This window comes from Varanus komodoensis, unplaced genomic scaffold, assembly GCF_004798865.1.
Source record: "Varanus komodoensis strain SLA01 unplaced genomic scaffold, ASM479886v1 scaffold30, whole genome shotgun sequence".
NCBI lineage: Eukaryota > Metazoa > Chordata > Lepidosauria > Squamata > Varanidae > Varanus > Varanus komodoensis.
This window is the reverse complement of record NW_025335762.1, coordinates 1017725-1044222: the sequence shown is the minus strand read 5'-3', so window position 1 is coordinate 1044222 and position 26498 is coordinate 1017725. Positions and strand designations below refer to the sequence as shown.

Genomic DNA, 26498 nt, shown 5'->3' with positions numbered 1-26498 from the left:
TGGGTGGAGGGTGCAGCCCTTTCGGTGGACATGCAGATATGGGTAGCACTTCTTGCTCACTCCCCGGGACATCTCCACCCATATTCCCCATGAGCAGGGAATGTCTGCCAGCTCTTGACTGGGGAGCTCACCGCCCCCTCCCCCCCCCCTCCCCAGGACCCGATCTGCAGCAGCAACATGCAGCCCTGCCCTCCTCCTCTCCCCACACCCCGCCCCATGGCGCGCGTCTTACGTGTGGTCCAGTTTGGGGACAAATTCCACAATTTCTCTCTCATCTTCCTGATACTGCAAATCCTGCTTAGGTGCCTTGGGCCCAGGCGGCTCCTCTCCTGAAAGAGAGATGGGGCTGGGCATGCAAGGCTGGCGGGGACAGCGGCCAAGCGGGCCTGGCTAGCCAGCAAAGCAGCTCAGCACCTCTGGCCCACCTGGCCACAGAGATGGCTGACCTCCTGCCGCCTCGAGGCCAGGCCAGGCCAGGCCAGGCCAGGCCAGGAGAGGGAGGGCAGGGGAGCTGGACGGCGAGCAGGTGCGGTCCAGCTCCTCTTCTCGGGGCTCCGGGGCTGCCGCTCTCCGCTGGGCTGGTTCCCGTGACCCCAGTGACACACGGCCAGTTGGCTTGCAGGGGCATCACCAGGGCTGGCGTTCGAGGCCCAATGCGGTGAGGCTCTTTGCCACAGGCTCCTGAGACCCTGCAAGGTCCAAGTGCAGCCAGGAACGGCATGGACTCCAACCACAGGGAAGAGCCAACGGCAACGCCGGTTTGGCAAGCTGGCGAAGGGCGCTTCAGCCGGCCAGACCAGGGATTCTGGAGAGCTGGGCACCGGCGGGCAGAGGTTCTGCCTCCAGGATGCGCGTACGCTGCTTTCCCCACTGCCACCTCTGGCCCAAATGCACCTGCGACTCGGGGTCCCAAATGGAGGAACCATCGTGCCGATCTGGCCAGAGCCAAAGGCGCCCACACGCCGAGCAGCAACGCCTCCTCCAACCCGCGCAGGGCTCTCCGTAAAGCCCCCCCAGGCTCCAGACCAGGACTGCCGAGGTCCTTCAGAGCGAGCTGGGTGGAAGAGCAGGCCAGGAAGCCTGCTGCCTGGGCTGGGGGAGCCATGAAGGAGGGATCCCTCCCCTGGCTGCTGGAGGCAGGGATTGTTGTGTGGTGGGGCAGCTCAGGACCTGGTGGAGGGGGGTGGGAAAGGGAGGGGAGGGGCTGCATGGAGGAAAAGGGCCTGGAGAGGCAGCCGAGGTTCGGGAGCAGCAGCAAGAAGCAAGGGGTGCCAAGATGCGAAGAGAAGACTGATTCGGCCCGAGGAGAGGGCCAAACCCAACCACCTGCCGAGTGGAGCCCAGGAAGGTCCGGCAGGCCTTCTGGCGTGGGTCGAAGCTTGTGCGCAGCAGCGACGACGGAACGGCACCCATGCAGTCGCTTGCCCCGGCCACCCCCTCCCACCATCCACAGACACAATGGAGCGGCGGCTGGGCAGGCGGCCCCGGGGGAGCCACATGTGGCATGGGATGGAGGCGTGTGCGCCCGGGAGGTCCCACGGGGTGGAATGGGACGGATGGGTGGGGCGGAGAGCCAAGCCTACAGAGACAACATACAGTTCATACCCGGGAGAGGTACATGAGCAGTGCCTGGAAAGCAAGAAAAAGAAAAGCAGGGTTGAACGAGAGGCTGGGGCGACGGCGGCGGCACCGCTGGGGTCACACCCGGGAGGGGCCGCTCGGAGGCCTGGCCAGGCATCTCCCAGGGCGGGTAGACACTTGCGGAGGTTCTCTGACTTGCCCCCTGAATCTCGGCTTGCCTCTTTGGCAGAAATTGAGCATTTTCAATCAGGAAAAAATGGCATTTTTGCACCCTGCATTTTCCCCAGTTGAAAAAAGCGCATTTTGAAAAACATGCCCTTCTTTTTCTGATGGAAAATATGCGTTTCCCCCTTTGGCTAAAGCCCAAAATGTGATTTTCGGGAGGGGGATGCTCGCTCACACAGGTGAGACGCTGGGCAGATACACTTCTTGCGAAGTGCAAGCATTCAAGCACAGACGGAGATCGAGAGCTTCTGAGCTTCTCCCGGGAGCTGAGTTCCTGCTTGCATTCAGCGACACAAACGGGGCATGTTTGCCAAAAGGGGTCGCGCTGTGCCCCTCAGCGCCTTGCGTGATTCTGGGAGAGGCAGGAGGCAGCTGGAGAAAGGCAATCCCTGTCCCAGAAGGCTGAAAATGTTCTCCAGCCTTCTTAGAATTTCAGCAGGAATCACTCAAGCCACTTCAAGCATAGCTCTGCCCCCGCAGGGCTAGAAACTTGAGCCAATTTTTTGTAGTTAAAAAGAATAACATGGAATTTTACAGTGAGATACAAAGAGACTGCTTTCTGCACCGAGGGCTGTAATCTCAGCCCCATCCACGACCAGGTTCAGGTACTGCCAGGGAGGTGAACTCTTTTCCCTGAAGGCTGGGCTGGGAGGGGTCAGACCCGAAGAAAGACAGTCTCACACTCCCTAAGCGGAATACAAAGAAAGGTGGCGAGCCACCTCTGGCTTACTGCCAAGTCATCTATGAAGGCTCAAAGGACAAGCTGCTCATCCCAGTACTACTGGGGTGGGGCTGGGAGCGGGAGGAATGCAGGACGGGGCGGGGAAGAGAAAGGGGCACTTTATCAAGCAGGAAAAAAGGATTGGGAATCTTTCGTTTCCATTTATCACTTTGACCCAGTTTTCTACAAAAAGCATCTGGCATGGCTGGTGAAAATGGAAAAGATGTGCAAATTTTGGCTCACAAAAGAAGTCGAAGGAGATGCTCTCCTTTTGTACCCTTCCATGCCTCCCTCCCAATCCGGGACCCAGAGCTCAGGAAGCCAGCCCCTCGGAACTGACCTTCATCCTCAGAAACATCCAGGATTTCGTCCACGGTCTCTGGGAAACTCATGCGGTGCTTGTCGCCGAACGGCTGCAAGAGGGAACAGATCAGACAGGAGTGGGCCCCCCCGGGACGACGAAAGCACGCCCAGGGGGCTCGGCCGGGGACTCACCAGGGAGCTGGTCTCCTCGGTGACGATTTTCAGGACATCCGTAACAGAGATGTAGCCCAGCCGCTTGGCAATGGCCAGAGGGGTGGCCCCGTTCTGCAGAGAGAGAGAGGAGCGCACACACGCCTTGTGTGAGCCTCAGGCCAGGACAGGGGGCCACTCTGGCTTTCTAGCGTCATTTTCAGCTCCGCCTTCGAGCATTTCCACTTTGCACTGAGAAGCTGCACGGGCATCCGGCCTAATTCATGCAAATCCACTCCTTTGCATCATGGATTCGGTTCAGCCGGATCCCCAGTGTGAGGCCCGAAGGCAGGGCTCTTGGCACCCCGAGCTTGTCTTCCCCTCCTGCTTTTTAATCTTCAGCGTATTTTTCTTCGCTCCGCTTCCACTGGGAGGTTGGCACGCGGCCCTCCCACACCATCAGGCTGGGCACGGGAGGGCTTCTGCCGAGAGGCCGGAGAAACGGGGGCCAAGGTGGGGAGGCAAGTCCGGCCCGTGAGGGGCCAGCTCCCGAGGGACGTCGCGTTCCACACTCACCGAACTGACTTCGTTGGGAGAGGCGCCATGCTTGAGCAGGAGTGTGACGATGTCGGTGTGGCCCTGCTGGGCGGCTTGGTGCAGAGGAGTGTAACCCAGCTGCAAGGGGAGCGACAGAACCACCATCAGCGAGGGCCACCAGGACCAGCTGGCGAACTCGGGGCAGGAGCACCTGGTGTCTCGCCCTGACGGCACCACTCACTTCCACGCCGGTGAGGCTCCCCAGATATTTCTGCCCACAGTTCCCATCAGCCCCAGCCCGTCTACCTGGGCTGGGAGCAGGCTGTCCAGAGGAGTGCCTACGCAGATGGGTGGAATGAAGGGGTCTCTGGGGGACACCCTCCCTGGGCTGCCAGTAAGAGAGTTTGGGTGGTCAGTGGCAGGGAGGTGTCTGGCTAAGGTGCACGGCCCCCCCGGAGGCCTTTTGGAAGGGGAAGGGCCGAGCCACCCGGGAGGCCACAGGTGGCCTCTCCCTCCACCTGCCGCCTCCTGTTCACAGGATCCGGCAGTTGGCAAAGGGGAAAACAATTCGGCCTTCGTGCGGCCGTCGTGGAAGGACTCGGCCTGCGCGCGCCCGGCACACTTGTCAACTCGAGAGCCAGAAGCCGGCTGAGCCGCGGAGCTGGGAGGGTGGTGTGCTTTGCTTCAAAAGGAGGCTGCGATTTGGACGCACATGGATGTTATAATAATAATAATAATAATAATAATAATAATAATAATAAAATATGCAGTCTGCACAAATTGCACCTGTATTTTACAGACACATCTCTATGTCACGGACATTTCTCACGTTAAAAATATGTGGATCGTGACTCTGTTATTTATTTATTATATTCATATCCCACCATTGATTCCTTCCAAGGAACTCAAAGGCAGCTTGAGTTATCCCCCCTGAAATCCTCTCAACAACAACCCTGTGAGGTAGGCTGGGCTGAGAGTCTGTGACTGGTCCAGAGTCACCCAGTGGGCTCCGTGGCTGAGCAGGGACTTGAACCCAGACCGCCTGAGTCCCCGTCCCACGCTCGTACCCACTTCACCACCCTGGCTTGCTTTAGAAGTGGAAAACCATGTACTGGCTCAAGTCACACTGGCCTGAGACAGCACCAGCACCGAGCAGACAGGCCGGGACCCGAGTCAGGTAGCTGAAGGAACCACGGCAAGAGAAACGTGCCGAGAAGCACCGAAGCGCGTGATATGCTGGACGCCTGTGTCCGGCCCACCTGGTCTTCCCTTCCGTGCACTCTGTGAGACGCCACTCGGCATTCCTGGCCAATCCAGGCCCAGAAGCGCTGCAGTCGCTTCCATCAAAGCAAGTAAGTCACGGGACTGTTTTCATACCTTGGTCTTGGAATTGACATCTGCCTGATGTTGCAGCAGGAACTTCACCAGCTTGACATTCCCGTAATGACAAGCCACGTGTAACGGGGTATAACCCATCTGCAAGGTGGACAGAAAGGGACGGGGCTCATGTTGCAGGTGGTTTGGGGTGCAATTCTCCCTTCTCAGCAAAAAAATCTTCACAGAGATTCAGAGATGCAACCATGACCTCGTTTACACATCATAACACATCGTACGGGGGGGGGGGGGAGTATGGATGATTTTTGGTTGACCGTGGACGATCCAGCATTTAGAACCCACCAGTAATCCATGGATTCTCTTTGTGGCTTGTCTGAGGTTGAACACTTATGGTTCAACCATAGCGAAGGGTTTGCACGTAAGACAACCCATACTCAGCCCACATTGTGGGTTGTTGTTCTGTGTGAGTCAGGTCTACCACTGTCCTTGGGAAATTAGCCTTGTTCCTAATCCTGGGGCTAGCCCCAAACACAGAAGTTTAAGGAGAACATCCAGACGTGCTTCAAAACCCAAAGCACCAAGAATTCTTTTTGCAGGATGGAGCAGCAGAAAGCCCCCAAGGCAAGCGTGACTTCCCCCGCCCCTGAATTGCCCTCCACAACAGCGCGGCATGCTCAGGAGCGTTCCAGAGCTTGCCACGCGGTCCTTTCCGGCTTTCTCCCAGAGCACCAGCCTGGGGCAGAGCACTTCCTGGAAGCGGGGGGAGGCCGCAAGAGGACTCACCCGCGTCGTCGCATCCACACGGGCCCCGTGCCTGAGCAGAACATCTGCCACGGGGATGTGTCCCTCCTGAGCCACCAGGTGGAGCGGAGTGAGGCCACTCTGGAAAGACAAGCACAGCCTGGGTTAGGCGGGGGCCAGCCGGGCTGGGGGTCCCTGGGCGCGCTTGCTGGGGTGGCTGCCAGGCCAGTTTTATTTGTTTACTGATTTCGAACTTTTCTAGACCGTCCCTTACTGTGGGCTCAGGACAATAAGGCAAGGCAAGGCAAGGCAAGACACAGCGTCCTAATAAAACATTTCCAATCAACCGTAAAACCCCTATTAAAACAATCAAATCTTAAAACATTGGGAAAATAAAAAGGTTTTAGCCTGGCACCAAAAAGAATAAAGTGTTGGCACCAAGCAAACCTCTCTGGGAAGCATATTCCACAATCTGGGTGCCACCGCAGAGAAGGCCCTTCAGGGAGGGCTCCCGCAGAAGGGCGTCTGCCCCAGACCTTAAGGGGCGGGCAGCCACATGTGGAAGGAGACGCTCCTTCAGGTAACCAGAGCCTCAGCCATTTAGGGCTTTATAGGTCACCACCAGCACCTTAAATTGGGCCCAGGCTTCGACTGGTAGCCAGTGTAGGTGGAAAAGGGCCAGCGTTATGTGTTCATGCCTGCCGGTCCCCGTTAACAACCTGGCGGCTCTATTCTGGACCAGTTGAAGTATCCAGACCACCTTCAAGGGCAGCCCCACGTAGAATGCGTTGCAGTAGTCCAGTCGGGGAGTTACCAGGGCGTGGGTCACCACTGCCAGGCACTGCCCATCCAGATAGGGGCACAGGTGATAAATCAGCTGACGATGAAGGAAAGTGCTCCTCACCGGCTTGCAGAGATCGATTTTTTGTTGGGGAGCTTTGGCTTCCTCTTGGCCAGAAGCACATGGAACGCCTGCCTTCCAAGCAAAAGGCACCGATCCCTCCCTTGCACTCCCGTAAACACAGACCAGTTCCGAAGCAACCCAGCAGGGGCCCAAGCTGATGTGGGTCAGCCTCCCCTCGTCAGTGCAGCCCCCGAGCCCAGCCCTGGTTCCTGGGAACTGGATGCTTGCAGTGCTTTGCAAATCACCCGCGGGCCTGAGCACTTCTCCTCTTCTAGGTGCTTAGAAGAAGAGCACGGAGGCAATCGGGGAGAATGGGTTCAGCAGCACAGCCCCGTTCGGCACACCAAATGCCCCGGTGCCTCCGGGAGGCCTGGAAAAAGCTCCAGGGAGCCGTTTCCAGGTGGTGTGGATGGTCCAGCAAATTGGCGCGGGGTGAGGCAGCGGCCTCTGACAAGACCCTCTTCCGCGGTCCATCCCGGAGCCCGCAGTATGCAGAGCACACGACCCCTGGACAGGGAAGCCCCAGCGGGGGCACCGTTACCGCCCTGCAACGTCCCGCGTGTGCTGAGGGCTCCCGGCAAGTTCATCCCCTGCGAGACGAGTGGACCAGGGCTGGTTCTTCACTGCTCTGACGGGTGAAGTTGGGAACGGGGTCCTTATCGCTCAGGCTCGAGATGCCCGGCTGGTATCACCCCTTCCTCCAAATCAGGTGGCAGGTTGTGACCACGGGGCTTTTGTGTGCACAAGGGGGAAGGGGGGGGGGGGGGGGGGGGGGGGGGGAGGGGGAGGAGAGCCACTCACCTTGTTGCCGAAGTTGCTGTTGGCCTGCTTGGAGAGGAGCAGCAGCGCCATCTCGGCGTGGCCCTCCTGGGCCGCCAGGTGCAGCGGGGTGACCCCCTGCGTGGACTCGGCGTTGGCGGACGCGCCGTACTGCAGCAGGCTGCTGGCCACCTCCATCTGGTTCTGCCGGGCGGCGATGTGCAGCGGGGTGTACCCGTTCTGCGGGGGGAGCCCTCGTCAGCCCGGCCAGGCCCCCGTTCGGAGGGCCAGGGGTGCCCCCCTTGCCCGTTCCTGCCTCAAGGGCCGAGAGCTGCAAGAGGGAGCTGAAGGCTCCTCGAGCCGAAGCCCTGCTGCTCCCACAGGAGACAGGCTGCGCCCGCCCGTGGCAGAGCTCCCTGCCCTCCTGGACACACGTCCCGGGTGACTCGCCAGGCCACGCAGCCCCCGCCTGGTCCCACTCTCTGGCTGGGCCTGGCAGGCATCCGAAGCACCGGTTCTGGCACGTGCCTCGGCTCCACCCCTCCCTCCCTCCCTCCCTCCCTCCCGCCCCCGGCATCCAGAACCTGGGCATCCCGGCCGGAGCCCCAAGGAGTTGGGCACCCCACGGCCAAGAGCCCTCTGGAGCCGCGCCCCTCCCAGGTGCTGTCCCAGTGGAAGGACTGTGCCCCGCGGATGGGGGGCTGGAGCTGAGCCCGATTCCCTCAGGGAGAGGAAAGCAGCGCGTAGCCGCTCCCTGGCCACTTTGACCCCATCGGCCGTGGCAGAATCGTGCCCCCGGAAGCTCCCCAGAGGCCCACTCCTCACGTTGCCCAATTTCAGGGCTAAACTGGCCCCTGTGCCCCCAGGCGCTGCCCCCCTCCCCCCACAAGAGCCTTCTCGGCCACTGCTCCACCCCCGCCGTCCAAAGCGTGTGGGGCCACCAGGCACCTACCCAGGCTGTGCTGTGTGTGGAGGCCCCCCTGGGCAGAAGCATTCTGACGATGTCCAGGTTGTTGTGGTACACGGCGACGTGGAGGGGCGTGAGGCCGTTCTGCGGAGAGGAACGCGCCAGAGGAGCCGTCAGCTCGCGGCCGGCCGCCTCTCCCGCCTGCCCGCCCACTGCCCCTCGCGGGGGACGCACGCACCTTCCCCGCGGCGTTGGGCTGGGCGTCGCGGTCCAGCAAGACTTCCGCCACGTCCACTTTCCCGTATTTGGATGCAACGTGCAGAGGGGTAAATCCTTTCTGGGGAGAAACAGGGTGCATCAGTGGCGAGCGTCCGGGGGGAGCAGGCTGTCCCACGAGGAGGATCGGGGGGGGGGACCCAGAGAGGGGCTTTAGGGTGCAGCAGAGAGAGGGAGGCTATCAAAAGCTGAAACAAGACGCGGGGAACGAGGCTTCTCTCCTAACGATGGTCGGTCAGTGAGCCACAAGAGGGGTGAGTTCAGGATCAACAGAAGGAAATGGCCCAGATTCGGGTGACTTTTAACAAGACAGGTAGACCTATGTGGTGGCCTTGCGAAATAATGAGCAAAACGTTGGATGCTGATACATGCGGAAGTGCAGGAAATTTTCAAGGCTACGTTTCCGATGCATCCCAAGAATATGCTTTTGAACAGAGTGCCAGGGATCCTTTCAGAAAAGATGCCAGAGTGTCCAGCTATGTGAGACCAGCAGTGAGAGTCACAACTGCTTTTACATGGACATTATCAGAGCCCTCAAGAAACAAAGGATGGAGAAATGGACTAGTAGAAAATGCTGATGCGGCAAAGTTAACCATGCAAATAGAAGATCATTGTGAGAACATAGAAAAATCGGAAATGGAGATTTTATTATGCTCACTTTGATTAACAGGAGTAAGGAAACTGTGGAAAAGGAAAGGAAAAGCCGTAGAGGGCTTGAAGAGATTAGAAGTTTTGCTGTTTTATGGGGGTTTTTTTCTGTTAAACTCTTACATAATGCTGAGAGATGCAAGATTGATAGTTTTGGGGGATTTAATGTATAGGCTGCATTTGTTTAAAATTCCCTTGGCAACTTTGCTTACTTTGTTTATTTTAGTTTGCTCTGTTTTAGATTCTTTTTATGTATTGGTATATGTTAAGAAAATAAATATTTAAAAAATGACAGGTAGGCAGGTGATCTGTTGCTATCAGCCAGGACACCGGAAGGGCTGCTCCGAGGCTGGAGACAGTATTTCTCGAAGTATTCAATGCCCCACGGGCCAAGCTGGAATTTCAGGCCTTCCTCTCTTCCTAAATATCCACCAGATGAGGCCCTCAACTAAAACATGCCGGCATTTTGCAATTGGTTTCCTTCAGCCCCGTTGTCTCCACTGAATTTTGCAACGCTGCTCTCCAGTCACGAAATGCAGAGCCAAATGCATGTCTTTGGCCAAGATGCCTATAAAAGTGGGTGCTTTACGCAAAATGCAGCAAAATAGTGTAAGGACTTTTGTGTGGATTAAAAAAAAATGACTATCAAGACAAAATGGACCTCAGACTGGAAACACAAGAAATGGGAAGAAACAAAACGGGCAGGTTCCTCCAGTCATCCCTCTAGCAGGAGTTGGAGGGGATAAGCGTTCCTGTGGCCTCGGTTTTCAGGGTGGGGGTTTCGTACAAAAATCCTGCAAGCGAGGGGAGCTGGAGGGGAGAGGGGAATGCCCGCTGTCCCCCGCTCGCTCTGAAATGGCTCCGGGTCTTGGATAACTGCTGAGCATCCCCCTTCTCCCAGCCTGGGCCAGCGTCCTGTGGGAACGGCCTCTCCAACCCTCTGCTTGGAAGAGGCGGGAATGAGTCCTCCTGCCACGGTGGGAGGAGCGTGTGGGGGCTGGAAAGCTGTGGGCGCGTGATCCGGTGCCCCCTTTTCCTACCTTGGTCATGACAGTCTGGGAGGCCCCCTCGTCCAGGAGGGCGCGGGCGCAGTCCAGGTGGCCTTCACGGGCTGCGAGGTGCAGCGGCGTGTGCCCGGCTGTGGTGGACAGGTTCGGATCCGCGCCGGCTTCCAGGAGAAGCTTCACCACGGTGCAGTGCCCGAGGCGAGCGGCACAGTGCAGAGGGGTTTGGTCATCCTGCGGCAGACAAGGAGGGGGTCCACATGAGCGCCCGGCTGCAGACCTCCCCTCCACTGGAGGAGCAGCCCACCTGCCCGGCACAGGCTGCCACAGGAGGCTGCGACCCCCAGTCCAACGGCCCCCCCTGCAGGGACACTGTGGCAATGCAACGATATCAGGCCGATGGAGCCACACGCTAACTCGGCCTTCCCCAGGCCAGGGCCCCTGGGATGGTTGGACGTCCACGCCCATCATCCATAGCTAGCACAGCCAGGCATGCTGGGATTCGGGGTTCAAGACATCCGGATGGCCCCAGGGTAGGGAAATCTTGCACTGGCGAACTGAATTCAGCACTCTGCACACACTTCGTGGCTCTACAGTGGGAGCACCTCATCCCAGGAACCGCGGACTGATTTAACGGGGCTTTCGCAGCCCCATCCACACAGCCCCAAGTGCGAGAATTCTGCTCTCCAGAAGAGGGAAGTCGGAGTGCCAAATTAATCGCCCCCTGTCCGCTTCTGCATTTCCGCAGACCTGCCGTGTGCCCGCGGGCCCGTTCCTGAACACATGGCGTGAGGTTTGTGTCCATTTTCCCATCGGGTCCATTTTCTATCTCCAGTTGCTGCCCACAAATTAAATGGGGCACAAGCAGTCGATAGGCGGTGCACCTATTGCATCTTCTCACAGCAAAGGACTTGCTTCTCACAGAATAAATTCTCTTGTAGGTTTCTTATTTTTCTCTGAGGAACAGAACCTGGACTTTTGGTAACAATAATGAGGCAGCAAGAATACTAGATTCTCCTTTGGATACTGCGTCTGTCTGTCTGTCTGTCTGTCTGTCACATTTGTACACTGCCCCCTGGCCAAAGGCTCTCTGCATTCCAGAAATGTAGGAAACATCTGCAGAGGCAGCATCTGGGCTGCAGCTCAGCCAGCACTCACCTTCGCCTTGGCATTGACCTTGGCCTTGTTCTGGAGCAGGTATTTAGCCACTTCCGAGTGCCCAGCACGAGCTGCCATATGCAACGGCGTCTCCACCTTCTGAAAAACAAAAACGGCGACAAGAGAAATAATAATATTAATAATGATACAGCAAAACCACCAGCAGCTGTTGAAGTCCCGTTCTGAGCCCAGCCCATCACGACGCAGCAGGTGAGTCTCCCTTGCATACGGCAGTCCCAACGGCTGCCCCAAAGTGAGGCTGAGTGGGGAGGGTTTCCTCGCGTGAAAATACAACCAACCGCAACAAATTAGCTCACAAGGAAACGCAAGCTCACAACACAAGGCAGAGCCAAGAGCACCTTCCGCCTTCCTCTCTCCACGCACGGCTTCTCCCCGCTAAAGATGCGAAGGCCTGGAGAAACAGCTGCCCCAAGCGCAGGACGTCACATTGTCCCTACTCACCACATTGGAAACGTTGGGGGACGCCCCACGCTGCAGCAGGATCTTGACGATGGGAAGGTTGCCCATGAAAGAGGCCACGTGGAGCGGGGTCAGGCCAGACTGTGGGGGGAAGGCGGCGAATGAGTGGATGCGGCACTTCTGCTTACGGCTCCTGATCAGCTGGGAGGCAGCACTTTACTCCCGAGAAGCACACATTTTCATCTTTTAGTTATTATGATATTTACAGCTGCCCTGTTTTCCTGCAAGAACCAAGCTGGCTTACATAAACCTTTACTTCTCCGTGTTCTCTTCGCAACAACCCTGTGAGGTAGGCTAGGCCAAAAGTCAGTGACTGGCCCCAAATCACCCAATGAGCTTCATAGTGAAGTAGGGACTAGAACCCAGGTGTCCCAAGTCCAGTCCAACACTAACCACTGCGCCACACTGCTTCTCAGAGATAAGTGATGCCAGCCAGCCAGCCAGTGCATTGGGCTAAAATCCCAAGAAATGCTTGCAATTTGGCTGCTGCTTTTAACGTCAGGAGACCAAGCTGTTTTGGACTTCAAGTCCCATTCGCCTGGGGTCAGCATGGCCAAGGGTAGAAAATTTGGGGAGGCAAACAATGGGAGGGCTGCAGCCGTCTGACTCATTAGCAGTCCTGCTGAGAATCGAGAGAAGGCTCGCTGGGGAGAACCAGATCACGCCTGATTCGGTAAGAAACTGCTGAACAAGCAGAGGTGGATGGAAGTAGACCTAACATTATTAGTCCAATTATTCTGCACCAGATCAGACAGTCAGGCAGCATCAGACATTCCCACAGACTGGCCCACACGCAGCAGCAACCTCCCCGAAGGTGGAGCTGACCTTGGTTGGGAAGGGAGCAAAGGGATCCAGCTTGGAATCAACTTCTTCTCCTTAAGCCACATTTCCCTAATAACTTTGCCAGTGTTTCAAGTGATGGACTTCTGAAATATTCTTCCTTTGTATGGCAAACCCAGGCTGACTGGCCAGTTTCAACACAGTACGGATTTCAGGCAGAAGCGTTTTGTCTGGATTGGCTTGGAAGGACTGGGGGACACTGTGCTCCCTTAAGTTCCTCTTGCATTCAGCCCGGTTTTCCAAAGTGAACTGAGCCGAGAGGAAGCCCACAAATGTTTGCAGGCCCTGTGCACAGCCTCCAAGTAAGGTGCAGCAGCCAAAGAGTGTCTGCAACTGGGCCTGGGAGAGGGGTGCTGCCAGGAATCACGCCAGGCCCCCTCGCTGGCGAGGCCCTCAGTACCAGCCTTCTTCAGCACCAGGGGCCGCCTCTGACCCCCACCAACCCCAGCGGCCCTGACAGAACAGGCTGGCGCTGCAGTGCAACACACTCAAAGGCCTCCAATTTGGCAGAGCTGCTTCAGGTACTCGGCCTTAAGAAGGAGCGCAAGGAAAGCCCGTCCGTGCCCCAAGCGGCGTTCCGCCCGCACGCGTGGAGCCGGTACCTCTGTCACGGCATCGATGGAGGCCCCCGTCTTGAGGAGCAGCTCCATCACTCGGATGTGGTTCTTCTTGCAGGCAATGTGAAGAGGGGTGAAGCCGTTCTGCAGGGCGGGGAGAGAGAGGGAGACGCGCTCAGCTCCGCAGCAGGCGGGCCTGGCCCACCTCGCCCCGCGGCGCCTCCCCTCACCAGTGCCCGCGCGTTGGGCTTCGCCCCCTTCTCCAGCAGGATCTTGGCGACCCGGTGGTGGCCGCAGTGGGCGGCCACGTGCAGCGGCGTGAGGTGGTCCAGGGTGATGTCGTCGATGTCGGCGTTGTACTGGAGCAGCAGCCGCACGCAGTCCAAGTGGTCCCCCTGCGAGGCCATGTGGATGGGCGAGAGGCCGTTCTGGGGCGAGAGGAGGAACGTGAGAGCCTCGTGTGCGTCGGAGGCTTGCCCAGCTGCAGCCCACCCGGCAGAGGAGGGCAGTGAAGGGGCAGCCTCGGGCTGGGTCCAGGATGCAGTGGATGATGGGGCTCGGCTAAGCCTGGCCCCTCCCCGCCGCTTGCAGTGCCTCCTCTCTCTCTTCCACACCAGCTCAATGCCCCAAATCCCCCAAAGTCTGTGGCTAAATGCATCCCGGCAGAAATGAACCTGCCACGGATGCACCTGAGTCTCACTTTCATCCCTGGCAACTCTGGTCCCCCCGGTCCTCTCCCCTGTCGAAAACGAGATTGTAAGCTCCTCGGGACAGGGACCTTGCCCCTTGCCAAGGCTGCTCTGCAAAATGGCCCTCAGGCGCTGTTGCCGCCCCTTTCAGTAGAAGAGGCCGGCACCGCAGCACGCGGTGGGGCGACTCCCTGTCCCTCCCTTCCCCTCCCCGTTCGTCACCTTGGTCTTCGCCTGGATGGGAGCACCGTGATCCAGCAAGATCTCGGCGATCCTCACGTGCCCGTTCCTGGCAGCACAGTGCAAGGGCGTCAGCTCGTCCTGGGGAAGCAACAACGGCACGGGGTGGTGGAAGGGCACACACGGACGGAGGGGGCCTCGCCGGCAGAGGGGCTGTGCTATTGCAGCCGCAGCCCCACCCCAACGCCCCGTTGGTGCCTCCCCGCCGTAAGGAGCCAGCCATATCCCAGTGCAAGGCAAGCTGCTCATATCCTTAAGCTCAGACCTCCAAGCAGGGCAGAGGAAACGGTATGGGGGACACGCTGTGGCTCTGCTTTCGGGGGCCCCCCCAGCCCGGTGCCCTTGGACTGCAGCCACCCAGCCAGAGAGGCGGCAACGGGGCTGCCCACCCGGCTGGGGGCCATCCTCACCTTGGTGCGGGTCTCGATGTGGGCCCCCCGGTCAAGGAGCAGTCGCACCATGATGATGTTGCCCCGGCGGGAGGCGATGTGAAGCGGTGTGATGCCGTTCTGCGTTTGTGGAGAGAGCAGAGAGCAGCGGGTGAGCTTGCTGCCAGCTGCCCCGAGAGCTTCGGGTGCCGGGCAGTGCAGAAGTTACGCAACGGTATCGCCAACACCACCACCACCACCAACAACAACTCTTCTAGCTGGCAACGAACTTCTCAGAGCGGCAGGCCGGTTTGCCCCCAGTCAAGAGCTGGGCTCGGGAACTTCTGCAGCCATTTTGAGGACGGCGTCCCCTTTGGGCGGGGCCCAAGCACTGGGCCACAGCAGGTGGCTCTGGAGGCACCTGGGCTCCCCCCGAGCCTTGGTCGAAAGCATCCAAAGCAAAGCTGTGTGGGATATTGGGGCGGCTCTCGGAGCCCTGGGGGCCCTTTGGTCCAGTCCAGGGGTTGCTCTGAAGGTGCATTCTGGGCCTTGGGAGGCCGGCCTGTTGCAGGCGCTTCTCCCGCGTTTTCTCCTGGCTCCAGGAGGGAAAGGAAAGCCGCCCCCTTCCCAAATGGTTTCTCACCCCTGCAAGCCCCCTGCTGCCCCAAGGGGCCTTGGCCCTCCCCCACAGCCGTCTCCCATGAACGTCAGCGGGGACGAGTCTTCATGGATTTAGCCTTTGCCTGGTTCACCCCTGGCTAACGTCTCTGGAGCCGGGCTGAGCAAGATCCCACAGACTGCGGAACACGGGGGTCCCTTTCCCAAGAGAGGCAGACCTGCCCCTCCATCGGGCTTCCGGGCTGCGTCATTTCAGACCGCAGCTGAAGGACCGCATGATGCAGTGCCTACAAAACACCCTGCGTGTAGAGAAGCACCACATCAGGGAGACGGTTCTAACCAAACCTTAATGGACTAGTTTTCTAATGCAGGGATTCTTTTCACAAAAAATGTGTACAGAGGAGCAAACAGTGGGCCCTTGGTCTGCAGGAAGAAATAGTTTTGACACGGCACAAGCGGAAGAGTCTGTACCCACCTGGGGAGTGAAGTTGACGCTCGCTCCACGGTTCAGCAGCAACTGGGCCACGTTGAGGTTCTCATAGTGAGCGGCGATGTGCAGGGGGGTGAAGCCAGTCTGTGGGAGAAGAGGAACAGGGAGACCCCACAGGCTGACGCTACGCTGCGTGCAGAAGGACTTTCTCCGATCATCCTAAACCTCCCACCAATCAGCTTCACGGGGTGACCCCGGGTTCAAGTGCTTGGTTGCACAAATCCTCCGCAGAATGGCACTCATGGTTCCTTCTCCCCCGTTTGTCCTCACAAGGACCCCCTGAAGGAGGTCAGGCTGAGAGATCGCAGCTAGCCCAAACATCTCAGTGAACTTCGAAGTTGGGAAGGATTTGAACCCGGGCCTCTCCATTCCAATTCCGACACGCCGTGCACTGTTATCAGGGCCAAGAGCCCAGGAGCTCCCCGGATGTTGCTGAACTGCTACACCCATAACCCACGGGGGCCACCCCGAGTGGCAGCCCCATCTGGGGGAGACGGCACCCTGCTGCACCAGCGTGTCTGGCCAGGCCGACCGCCCGGCCCTGGGCGAGCCAGCAACTCTCGCTCCTCTCGGGCGCGACGCGGGCAGCCTCACATCGCTCCAGCCCAAGCCACGCACCCAAGAGCCGGTGGCGCCTTGCCCCACGGCTCTCCCTGGCCTTTGACGGCATACCTTGGAAAGGACGTCGGCGTTCGGGTCGTTCTGCAGCAGGACGGCCGCAGTCCGGGTGTCGTCGTTGCGAGCGGCTATGTGCAGGGCCGGGAGGCGCACCTTCCCTTTGGTGCCATAGTTGATCAGGTGGGCCACCACGTTTTCGTGGCCTTGCTGAAGAGCCACCGCGAGGGGCGTGAAGCCGTCCTGCGCGAGATTGGGAGGGAGGCCGCGGTGAGCGGGGCCCGAGGGAGCGTGCGGAGGAAGAAACGCAGAGCGGGCCGACATACTCACTTCCGTGGCCACATTCTGGTTGGCACCGTTCTCCAGGAGGAACTTGACCACTTCCAGGTGATTCTCCTGCGCGGCCATGTACAGGGGCGTGAAGCCCTTCTGCAGAGACAGAACCGGCAGCGATTGGGAGGCAGCCACGGCAGCGCGCCAGAAGGGCGGGCCACCGGGGCAGGCGCTGAGCGACGGGGGGGGGGGGGGCTGTGGGGATGGGTGGAAAGAGCCGCAAGCTGCGAGGCTCCACACAACCACTGACTGTTGAAACCCTGCTCCTGAGTCTTGGCTCTTTGCATTGCCCCAGCAAGACCCGGGGAAACCAGAGTGGGGGCGTGGAGAGTGATGCAGGCTGGTTACCAGGCACTCCTGCTGAAATCTATGAGGAGACGCCTACAAGCGGGGAGGAAATCAGAAGGAAGGGGTGTAGCTTGATGTGGTTTCCCAGCTGGGGATCAGCAGTCTGGGCACAAGCAGAGGCTTATCGTTCATCTTACTACAGGGGTTTTAGAGTTGCTTTGTCTTGGAGCTGGGAAGAGCCGGACAAGGACTGCATTGCAAAAGGACTGCCTGGTGTTCTGGAGCTGATGGGTATGAAGGAACGGGTCAGACTCAAGGCACCGGCAAGGAACCCAGTGAGGTGTGCTCACGATCCATCGGGTTCGTTTCAGGGAAATTTACACAGTGCGATCAATCAGCAAAGCGGACCATGGGCTAATGAGCACCGGGAGGGTTGAGGTAGGAGGACCAAAAGGATTTTGGACCTTAGGAAGATGCAAATCTGCCCTAGGAAACCCTGTAACACCACGGAGGAGCAGAGCAGGGGTAGGACTTGGGGCGAGGAAGGACGGGCTTAGACAGGAAGGTTGGCTACGGGTGCAGAACAGTTCCAGGCTTTGCCAGCAAAGTGCAGCTTCCACTCAGAGCCTGATGAGCGAAGGGGAACGAAAGCGCTGAGGAGGGGAAGGAGAAAACACGCTCGCCTGCTGCACGCATGAAATCGACCGGCTGGGATTGCCGGCAGTTTACTCACCTGCTCAGAAAAAACAGCTTTGGCAGAGAGGCTGCACTGGGAGCCCAGAAAAGCGAGGCGCTTTCATGTTTATGCAAGCGTGCTCGGACCCCTCCGTCCTCTACGAAAATGGCTCAAAAGTGGAAAGTGCAAACGAGATTGAGAGGAGGAGGGTGTGTGTGTGTGTCTGTGTGCGAAGGCCAGTCCGGTCCTGCAAACAGACAGCTTGCCCTCTCGGCCCCGCAAGCTTGTCATTCTCCATCCTCCGCCACCCCTCCTGCCTCAGCGCTTCCCCTCCCCATTTCTCCCTGCCTCCCCAGCATTTCTTTGACCTTCAGATGCTTGCTTATGTAACTCCCCTTACACGAACGCGGCCGGTCACGGGGAGGCGGTGACACTCCGCGGCCAGCAGGGGGCGCCCGCGCTAGCCAGCAGCCCATGGCTCGAGCCGCGCGGGACTCGGCGCGTCGGTTCCACAGGGGAAGAGGGGCGAGATCCGAGAGCGCCGCACGGCTGGTGGGGCGGCGCAAGGGCGGCCGATCGGAAGTACCTGCATGGTGCAAACCGAAGGCTCCCGGTCGGAGGCTTTGAATGTGCAGGGCTGACCCCAAATGCAACGCGGGACCGCAGGAAGACGCCCAGCCAGGCTCAGATCCAAAGCTCTTTTCTGCTGTGCAAACCTTAACGCTGGTAGATCAGCCCGCCAAAGCCATCGGTGATGCATTCAACCTTTGCAGCCCTTGCCTGCACGCTCGCATGCATATTCTAAGTGCACTGCATGACACCGCGGCTCTCTTGCTCTCGCAAGGACCGTGAAGTGCCTGGCAAGATTCTCCTCCTCGCCATTTGATCCTCACGACGACCCTGAGGCGTAGGTCAGGCCGAGAGGCCGTGACCTGTCCAAAGTCACCCGGGGGGCTTTGTCACCAAAAGGGGTTCCTTTTGAACCCCAGTCTCTGGACCCCCAGTCCAACAGCCCATCCACTGTACCACACGGGGCAGGCACACACGCATATGGATTAATCGGTGGGAATCGATTTTGATCAATAGGGCTTAAAGCAAAAGGCAACAGGATTTCTTGAAAGGCTGACTTGGTCTGGTGTGCAATTGTAATCAGTAATTGAAAATGGGGCAGGTGTTAAAAGCTTGTCCTTCACCAGACATTAGCTTCGGTTTGAATAATCAAGCATCAATTCCAAGCTTTCCAAAATTTGTCAAAAAGGCACCAGTGTTGACATTTAGGTAGCTGGCAACTCTATGAATGCAATCAATGTATTAATTGGCTCAAAGACCTGGGATTAGCCCAGCCTAATTTAGGAGGCCGCCACTGCTTGTACTTGCCGATGTATTTCTCGCGCACTTTCTTTGGGGTGTGGGGGTTGTTTATGGAACAGAGTCTTGGAAACTGGTTTGCCTGCCCAGCTGGTGAGCAGCCATGCCCCGGACTCTGCCGCTTTCCTGGCAGCATCCCAAATCCAGCCCTACAGAAGTTTGGGCAGAAAAGGCGCCCACAATTCCAGCAGAGCTGAAGGCCCTTTCCCTGCCTAAAAAGCAGGGCTCTACATTTGCCCATCCAGAGCCTTTTCTGTCCATGTCCTACAGCCTCGGGGCTTTTTATTTTTCTGCCCGGGGGCTTGTCTGTTTGGGGAGCCTGCCCTCGAAATGCTTCTTCAGGGCACTCCTCTGATGCAATTTCAGCAGCAGGTGAAGGACGTCAATTGCACCCACCCCGGCTTTAAAAAGCAGACTCAGAAAACTTCTGCATCACGACTGCTGTCTCTTACTTCCTCACAGCATTTGATCCACTGTTGATTCTGCTGCTTCAGAGAAATGGGTCCCTTAAAACTTTGTGGGTGATCCTGAAAAGCCCCTGCCCTGTGGCTTCCTTAGCTTGTATGAACCTGTTGGAGGACATCCGGGGTGTCGGTTCGTGGCCTTGAAGCTGCCTCTCCTCGGTCCTGTGCTGGTCAAACGGGGGCCAGCCAGCCGGGCATGTTTTGTATGGAAAGCCTGCAAAGCCCCAAAGCTCAGCCTGCGTCAGGATCCGGGCCTGAACGACTCTGGAAGTGCTCGCACAACCAGGAGCGCCCCTGGGGGCACTCGCAAGGAGCACCTGTGGAACAACCCTGCAGTACTTTGCTCCAGCTCCTTCCTGCCTTCTTCAAGTCTGTTCCCACCTTGCTCCAGCTGGTGCCCTTCCTGCTCTTCCCGTCTTCCCGTAGACCCTGCCCTCCTCCAGCCTGCGACAACCCGCACACCAACGTATTTCTGGCAACCGACTTTGAAACTGTGCTCCGACTCCCCCTCTCCTCCTCTCCCTCTCCGCGCGTGCCGAACCCAGACTTTCATCCGCTGTTTGACCCGAACCTGCTGACTTGCCCAAGTCTCTGCCCCGCAGGGAGCTCCAGACTCAGTTCGGGCTCATGCCCTGGACCCGGCGCTCTGTGCCTCCCGGCTGCGGCCCACGCCCGGCCTCCCGGCCTGCAGAAACCGCAGGGAAGCTGCGCCGTGCGCAGAGGACGGCTCACCTGTGACTGCGCGTTGACATTTGCCCCGAAGTGCACCAGCTCCCGCACCACGTCCTCCTGTCCCGCCAGCGCAGCGATGTGCAGGGCCGTGTTCCCTTTCTGGAAAAGCAAGCGGGAGGTAAGGGCGCGGGCAGGCTAGGAACAAGGGCTGCCGGAGCGGCCCGGCACCTGAGGAACGTCGCCTCCACCGAGCGGGTCCAGGAGAAAGAAGACGCCTGCGCTGGCTGAGAAGCCCGCACCGTGCTGCCCCGCTGCCCATTCTCGACCTCAGCAGCAACACCAGTCACAGCCCTGACAGGGAGGAGAATTTCTGGCCCGGTTTTCTCTCACGTGGGTCCAGCTACCTCTGGGCTTTGGATATAGGAAAACATTCCCTGCGCACCCTAAACTAGCATCTCCGAATGAAGGCTCGGTCTCGCTTCCTGTCTGGCAAGGAGGGTGGTGCGTACCACAGAGGAGGTCCGGGCCTCAGGCCCACAGGGCAAAGAAAGAAAAAAGGAAAAAACACAAATATGTAATGTCAATTTACATGTGCACTCGTTTGTTCAGGCATTTATATACTGTTTGAATAGCACAGCACTCTGGCAAGAGAGTACAAGATCCTATTAAAACCATGCACAATGTAACACTCAAAAATAAATTTAAAGTGTGTGCGTATGTGCGTGCAAGGTGCCTGTCTCTTAAGGATGCCCCATCTGCAAAAAGAGGACAAGGGAAGGGGCGCCATTTGATTTGAAGAGAAAAACCCAGGTAGAAAGATTTGGGGCCAGCAAAAGGGGCAGCATGTGGGTCCCAATGCAGGGGAACCGATGCAGCAGGGTCCTTCGAGCCCCTGGACCTTTATCTGGCACGTGCCCATGGGCAGCAGGGTGGCGAGGCGGGAGGCACCCCAGGACTTCGGGGCTGCGGCTTAGCCGCCTGTCCTGCGCACGCTTGGAGGGCAAGGCGAGCTGGTCCTCAAAGCCTGTGCTGTTTTGGGTGCGTGTGGCCCAGGCAGGAAAGCTCCGAGGGATGCCTTCGGGCAGTTGCCAGTGGGGTTTCCTCTGGCCCGGGATCCTCTTTGAAAAACGCTCTGGGTCTGGCAACCGACCTTGGAATCCCTGTCGTGCCCCCAGTGTGGAAGAGCCGCGGCTCCAGCTGCCCGGCCGAGCGACCAGCAGCCACGCTGCCGGTGCCAGGCTAAGAGGGCTTCATCCACCCCCCCACCTGCACCCCCCCCACCACAGTGGAAGTGGTGACTGCAGGCAGAAAGATCTCCAGATGTTTGGGAGTGACCCCCAGCATGGCTCCTGGGAGTGGACCTCAAACATCTGGAGATGATGGGCATCAGGGTTGGGGCCACCATTTGGCTCAGGCCGCAGGTGGGAACGGCCCGAGAGGCCCGAGAGGGGCCCCGCAGAAAGGCCCCTGCCCGGGCAGCCCGAGCGGCCGGCCGCAGGAGGGGGGAGCGACCCCGCCCTCCCCATCCCCATGCCGCCTACCTTGGTGGTGGTCTCCAGGACGATCTCCTTGTGCAGCAGCTCGGCCACCATCTTCACGTGCCCCTCCTTGGAGGCCAGGTGCAGCGCGTTCAGCCCATTCTGGAAAGAGGAGGCGGCCCGTCACAGCAGAACAGTGGACCGTGGTGGCAGAAAGGCAGGCTCACGGAAGGGGGCGCCAACGGGGCAGAGCCCCCCACAACCTGGCGCGGGCGCTGCGTCCAAGCACAGGTGTCGAACCATCACGAATTGACTGAGTTACGGCTGCCTATCCGTGGAGGAGTCCTGAGGTGTCCCGAAATGGGTAGTGATCGGTGAATGCAAGCGTGGGAAGAACGTGCGAGGGAGGAGGGCGGCAAGGGACACACCTGCGGGGGGGGGGGGGTTAAAATAACTTGTCCTTTATTTGTTACTTCATCACAAGGCGCTATTTCCCCCACGTCCTTTCAGCTTGTCCACTCAGTTTGCTCTCCACTGCTGATCACTGGGAAGCCTACAAATGCCATGCAGTAGAAATTGCATCGAGATGGTCCGGAAAAGGTTCTTATCATGTTTTTTCCTCCATGAATGCCCATTTCAGCCTTTAAATCCTAGCAATAGGATTTAATAATGCTTCCGAGTTTCCCTATTGCTTCCACTTCTCAAGGAATATCTAAGATGCATGGTAGCTTTAATAAATACGCACTGCAATGCACACAAAATAATTCTGGGGAGTCTAATTTTGAATAGCGTGCTTCAAAGGACTTCCTGATATGACCAGACATAACACAAGATGTATTGAGAAATAGTAAAATAATATAATATATACTGGGATGGAAATCTGGTCAATGCTCAGTGCGTTTTGCCAATACACAGGGAAGTATGGCCCTGTTCCAGCGCCCGCATTTCAAGGAAAGCCTCTGGAAGTCCCCGTGCAAGTTTAAACTCTGCTTAGGCTTGTGACAATCCTGCAGAGGAATCCACCCCTCTTCTGCACTTCCGGCTTCTTTCTCGTGCTCAGCTGTGACAGGAAGCGATCCTTCCTCCGCAGCACGTGCAACACATATGAAGCCCACAAGTCTCGTGCGCAGAAGACTCCTCTTGTGCAGGGCTCATGCAGGCCCGATTCCTGGCGGACACCTGTGCAAACATTCAATGCCCGCAGTCCAAGCCGGATGCAGGGCTGCGAGGAAGCGGGGCAGAGTCCAGAGTCCGTCGGATTCCCACCCGCAAAGCAGATTCCTCACAGAGCCCTAGCTCCGTTTTCCAAACCTGCGCACGCTCTCCTTGGGTGGAGCTCAAGGCATGCCCCTCGGTCCCCTCCATGTGTTCATTAAAAGTCTGGAGAAGGGGGTGCTGCCGACGGGGGCCACGGCTGGCTCCAGCTATTCTTGGGGGGCCCTGCCAACGGAGCCAAGGGCTCCTGGCAGCTGCAGTCCAGCGACATCTGAGGTCCATGAGATGCCCACCTCTGCTAGCCTTTCCAAGCCCTGTGGTGTTTGTTTTAAGTACTAGTGTCACCTGCAAACCAGTAATGGGGTGTTTTGTGCTGCAGACCGTGTGTGCCTGCTGGGAGTGGGTGCATCCCAGCTTTCCCTGATTTTAAAGTGCATTTCTAGTTCTCACAGGGTCCCAACTGCTGACGAGGTGCGGTGGGCGACGGCAGCGCAAGCGAGGGACCCAGCCTTGCAGCCCGCCGGGAATAAACACTGCCGAGGTGAGGCAGAGTCGTGCCAGTGCGTGGACCCAGGCCCCGCCTCGCCGGCTTCCTCGCAAACGGGTGGGGAGTGTTTTCCCACTCGAGGGTCAAAGGGCGCGATGGGAAAAGGGCTTGCTGGGCGGCCCAAAGGCAAAGCGGGGAGGGGCGGGTGTGAGGACGCCCATTCTTAACCCACTCAAAGGGATCGGATCTGTCTGATCGGGGTTGTTCAGCCACAGCTAGTTGCCTCCCCGTCGCACTGCTGCGTCGTGGTCTTCGTGGGGCTGTCTTTAAAAACAGTTTGGAAATGCCTGCTGGTCCAGAAAGATGCAGGCAGAGGGTGGAGCGGGATGGTTACCGGAGAGCTGAGACCTCCCTTGTTACGGCACCTTCGCTCACAGCCCGTCTGTTGCTGCGTGGTTCAGATGCCTCTTTATGACTTGGCAAGCCTCGCATGGCTTGGGACCAGACCAGACCAGACTGCCAGCTAGGCTAGGCTGGGCTAAACGACCAGGCTGCCTTCTCCAAGCTTCTGTCCTGCTGGCCTTGGATGCTGTTTTTGTCCTCCAATTTATGGCAAAATAACGTATTTTATTGTGTTAACCTATTTTACATTGTTTTAGTAAGCCATGACTTTTTGGTAGAAAAGTCAGATAAAAAATCAAATTAAAGAAATAACCGGGACGAAAGCAGGGCCAGGATTGTGCGGATCGACTTGGTGGGGCTGAACAGTTCAGTTCCTTCCAAAGAGGAGCCCAGGCACCGACCTTCTGCATGGCCTCCACATGCATGGAAAAGAAGCAGCAAAAACAAAAACACTGGACCCCCCCCCCGAAGCCCCCCCACCCCCCGAACACAGACCTTATCCGGAGAAGTGGTCAGGTTTAAGGAATGCCAACAGGTGGATATGCTAACGCAGGGAGAGCACGTCGCAAGAGAGAGCGGCAGAGAAGAATGAGCGGAAGTCCAGGAGAGACAGAAATGGCAGCCAGAATGAGAAGCTTGGAGAAGATGGCGTGGCCAGGGGCAGCAAAGCGGAGGAAAGTCGAAGCCCACAAAGGCGCTGGAGCAGCTGGGCGGCCAGCCCGCCTCTGCTGATTCCCACAGGCCCCTCCCCGCCATGCCAGCGCCACCCCCCTCTGCATCCGGCGCCACGCAGGGCACCCCGAGGCCTGCCCGGGCCCGCAGCGCACGTGGACGCCTGCTTCTGTCTGGCTGGAGGCAGGCGCCGCTGCACGGTCTCTTTCCCGCCCGGCATCTGACGTGGCGCGTGAGAAGCGGACGAGGCGAATGCTTGCTCTCGGCGGCGATGAGGAAGAAGAGGCGGAAGAGGAGGATGGAATCGAGGTTGGTGCAGATGGTGATGATGACTGGATGGTGGGAGAGAGGCCTCGCTCGGCCGCGCGCGAGAACACAGGGCTTGTGGGCCAGGTCTAACCACATGTATCCCACCTTTATCTCCTACAGGACACGTGAGGTTGGACCTTGACCACAAGTGTGATATTCCCCGGGTGCAAAAGGTTCAAACGGGCCACGGGAGAACGCCAGGAAATGCGGAGGCTGCGTGGGCGCCCCGTCTTCACAGCACAGGTCCCAGGATGGGCGGGTGGACAGCTTGTGGCGCAGACACCTTGTCTGACCTACACACAAACCTCAGCTCTGCCCCAGGCTCCTCCTACTTCTCTGCGCTGGTTTGCTTGCTTGTGCCCGAAAAGGCCACGGCCCTTCCGGGGCCCCGAGATGCCTCTCCATTTGTTTACGCGTGTGCGCATTCTCGAAACCAAGTTTGCAGCCTTTATGGATGCAAAAATATACCTGGAAGAGTGCCTGCTAGGTAAGATTTCGAGGGTTCGGCAGCTGGGTCATGGCGGCTTTAAAACAAATGTTCCGAAATCCGCAGAAGAGCAATACCTTGATTAGCCCCAAGCAAACTCTCAGGGCAAAGCATGAGCTCCCCAGGCTGGGTGTGAAGGGAAGCAGGTGGGCGGGGGGGGGGGCAGCGAGCAGCCCCGAGGCCACGGAAAGCTGCATTTGGGCAGGTCATGCGGAGCTGTGGAATGAGTGATGCGAGGCAACGGAAGGGAAACAAGCAGAGTCACGCTGCTTGAGGGCTGCAGCGTGTAGCCTGGCCTAAAGCGCGATGTGGGGCCCCGGTGCTGATGTGTCATCCCTTGCGGTGCAGCGTCAAGGCTGCCTTTTAATAACTGCGGCACCGTGCCCATCGGAAGGCCAACACAGAGCCCGGCCTTCCCCAACCAGGTGCCCTCCAGAGGTGCTGGGCTGCCGCTCCCAACCATGCTGGCTGGGAAATGCTGGAAGTTATCATCCGGCACATCTGGAGAGCGCCGAGTTGGAGGGCAGCTGTCTAGCCTCCTGTTCCAACCAAGGCACCTCATTTCAGATTCGGGGATCCTTACGAAGAAAGAAAACACCCGCATCAAAGACGACGCACAGCTGGGTGAAGACAATGTGAAACTCGGATGTTGCTTCTCGGTTCAGGCCAGCTATGCTCTGGGGGCCTCCAAAGCTGCCCGAGTGAGTGAGGCATCAATTCCTCTCCCAGGCCAAGAGCAAAAGGCTGAGCCTCTTGCCACGCACTCTATAAAATCCTTCTCTCCCACTGCTGCAGAAGCTGTCCACACACCCAAGCAGTAACACCTTTTCCTGAGACAGAAAGGGGCAAAGCTGCTTCACTTAGGCAAACAGTTTTGCTCTCACAGCAAAAGCGGCTCTTCTCTGCAGAACGAGTGGAGAAGGGCAATCTCTCTGCGGCTGTTCCAAAAGTTCCCAGCTCTGAAGTCAGAGTGCTCTTCTCAGCCTCAGATCTGGTCACCCGAAATATCCTAAGGCCCCTCTAAAGGTTACAGAATTGCTTCCTTAACTTCCTTCCTTTTCAAATTTCACAAGACCTTCCCTACAGAGAGCCAGCAGAGCATAGGGATGAGACTGTCAGACCGGGAACTTGGGAGACCCGGGTTCTACTCCCCACTCAGCCATGGAGCCCACTGGGTGGCTTTGGGCCAGTCACAGACTCTCTGCCCAGCCTACCTCGCAGGGTTGTTGTTGTGGTGAGGATAAGATCAAGAGGAGCAGGAGAATTATGTAAGCTGCCCTGAGTTCCTTGGAAGGAAAAGCAGTGGGATATAAATAGATTTAATAAATAATAAATAAAGCCCCTGCTAGCAGGGAGAGATTCGCCAGAGTGGCTCTTGCCCCTTTCCTCGTCACTGTGGTCACGTCCCTTCCAACGTGCATTTGAGCTCGCCTTGCTGCAGACTCATTTCACGTCCTCCAATAACCCTTTCTTCCCCAAATCGCCATGGTGCTGAACGAGA

At 58.1% G+C, this 26498-nt stretch overlaps 1 protein-coding gene across 9 annotated transcripts in view; it reads right to left on the bottom strand.

Annotated features, from left to right (window-relative positions):
• The window catches only part of ANK1 (ankyrin 1), an 83580-nt gene that overhangs the window by 26059 nt on the left and 31023 nt on the right, over nt 1–26498 (bottom strand). For 6 of the 9 annotated variants that reach the window (XM_044437570.1, XM_044437572.1, XM_044437573.1 and 3 more), the window contains exons 3-24: nt 21489–21587; nt 20008–20106; nt 16477–16575; nt 16204–16389; nt 15517–15615; nt 14466–14564; nt 14038–14136; nt 13357–13554; nt 13172–13270; nt 11712–11810; nt 11250–11348; nt 10128–10325; nt 8402–8500; nt 8209–8307; nt 7299–7496; nt 5636–5734; nt 4895–4993; nt 3557–3655; nt 3023–3115; nt 2868–2940; nt 1606–1629; nt 233–329 (exon numbers count right to left, since the gene is read on the bottom strand). In XM_044437570.1, coding sequence (XP_044293505.1) covers nt 233–329; nt 1606–1629; nt 2868–2940; nt 3023–3115; nt 3557–3655; nt 4895–4993; nt 5636–5734; nt 7299–7496; nt 8209–8307; nt 8402–8500; nt 10128–10325; nt 11250–11348; nt 11712–11810; nt 13172–13270; nt 13357–13554; nt 14038–14136; nt 14466–14564; nt 15517–15615; nt 16204–16389; nt 16477–16575; nt 20008–20106; nt 21489–21587 — 2453 coding nt within the window. The other 3 variants (XM_044437571.1, XM_044437579.1, XM_044437576.1) reach the window with 2 other exon arrangements.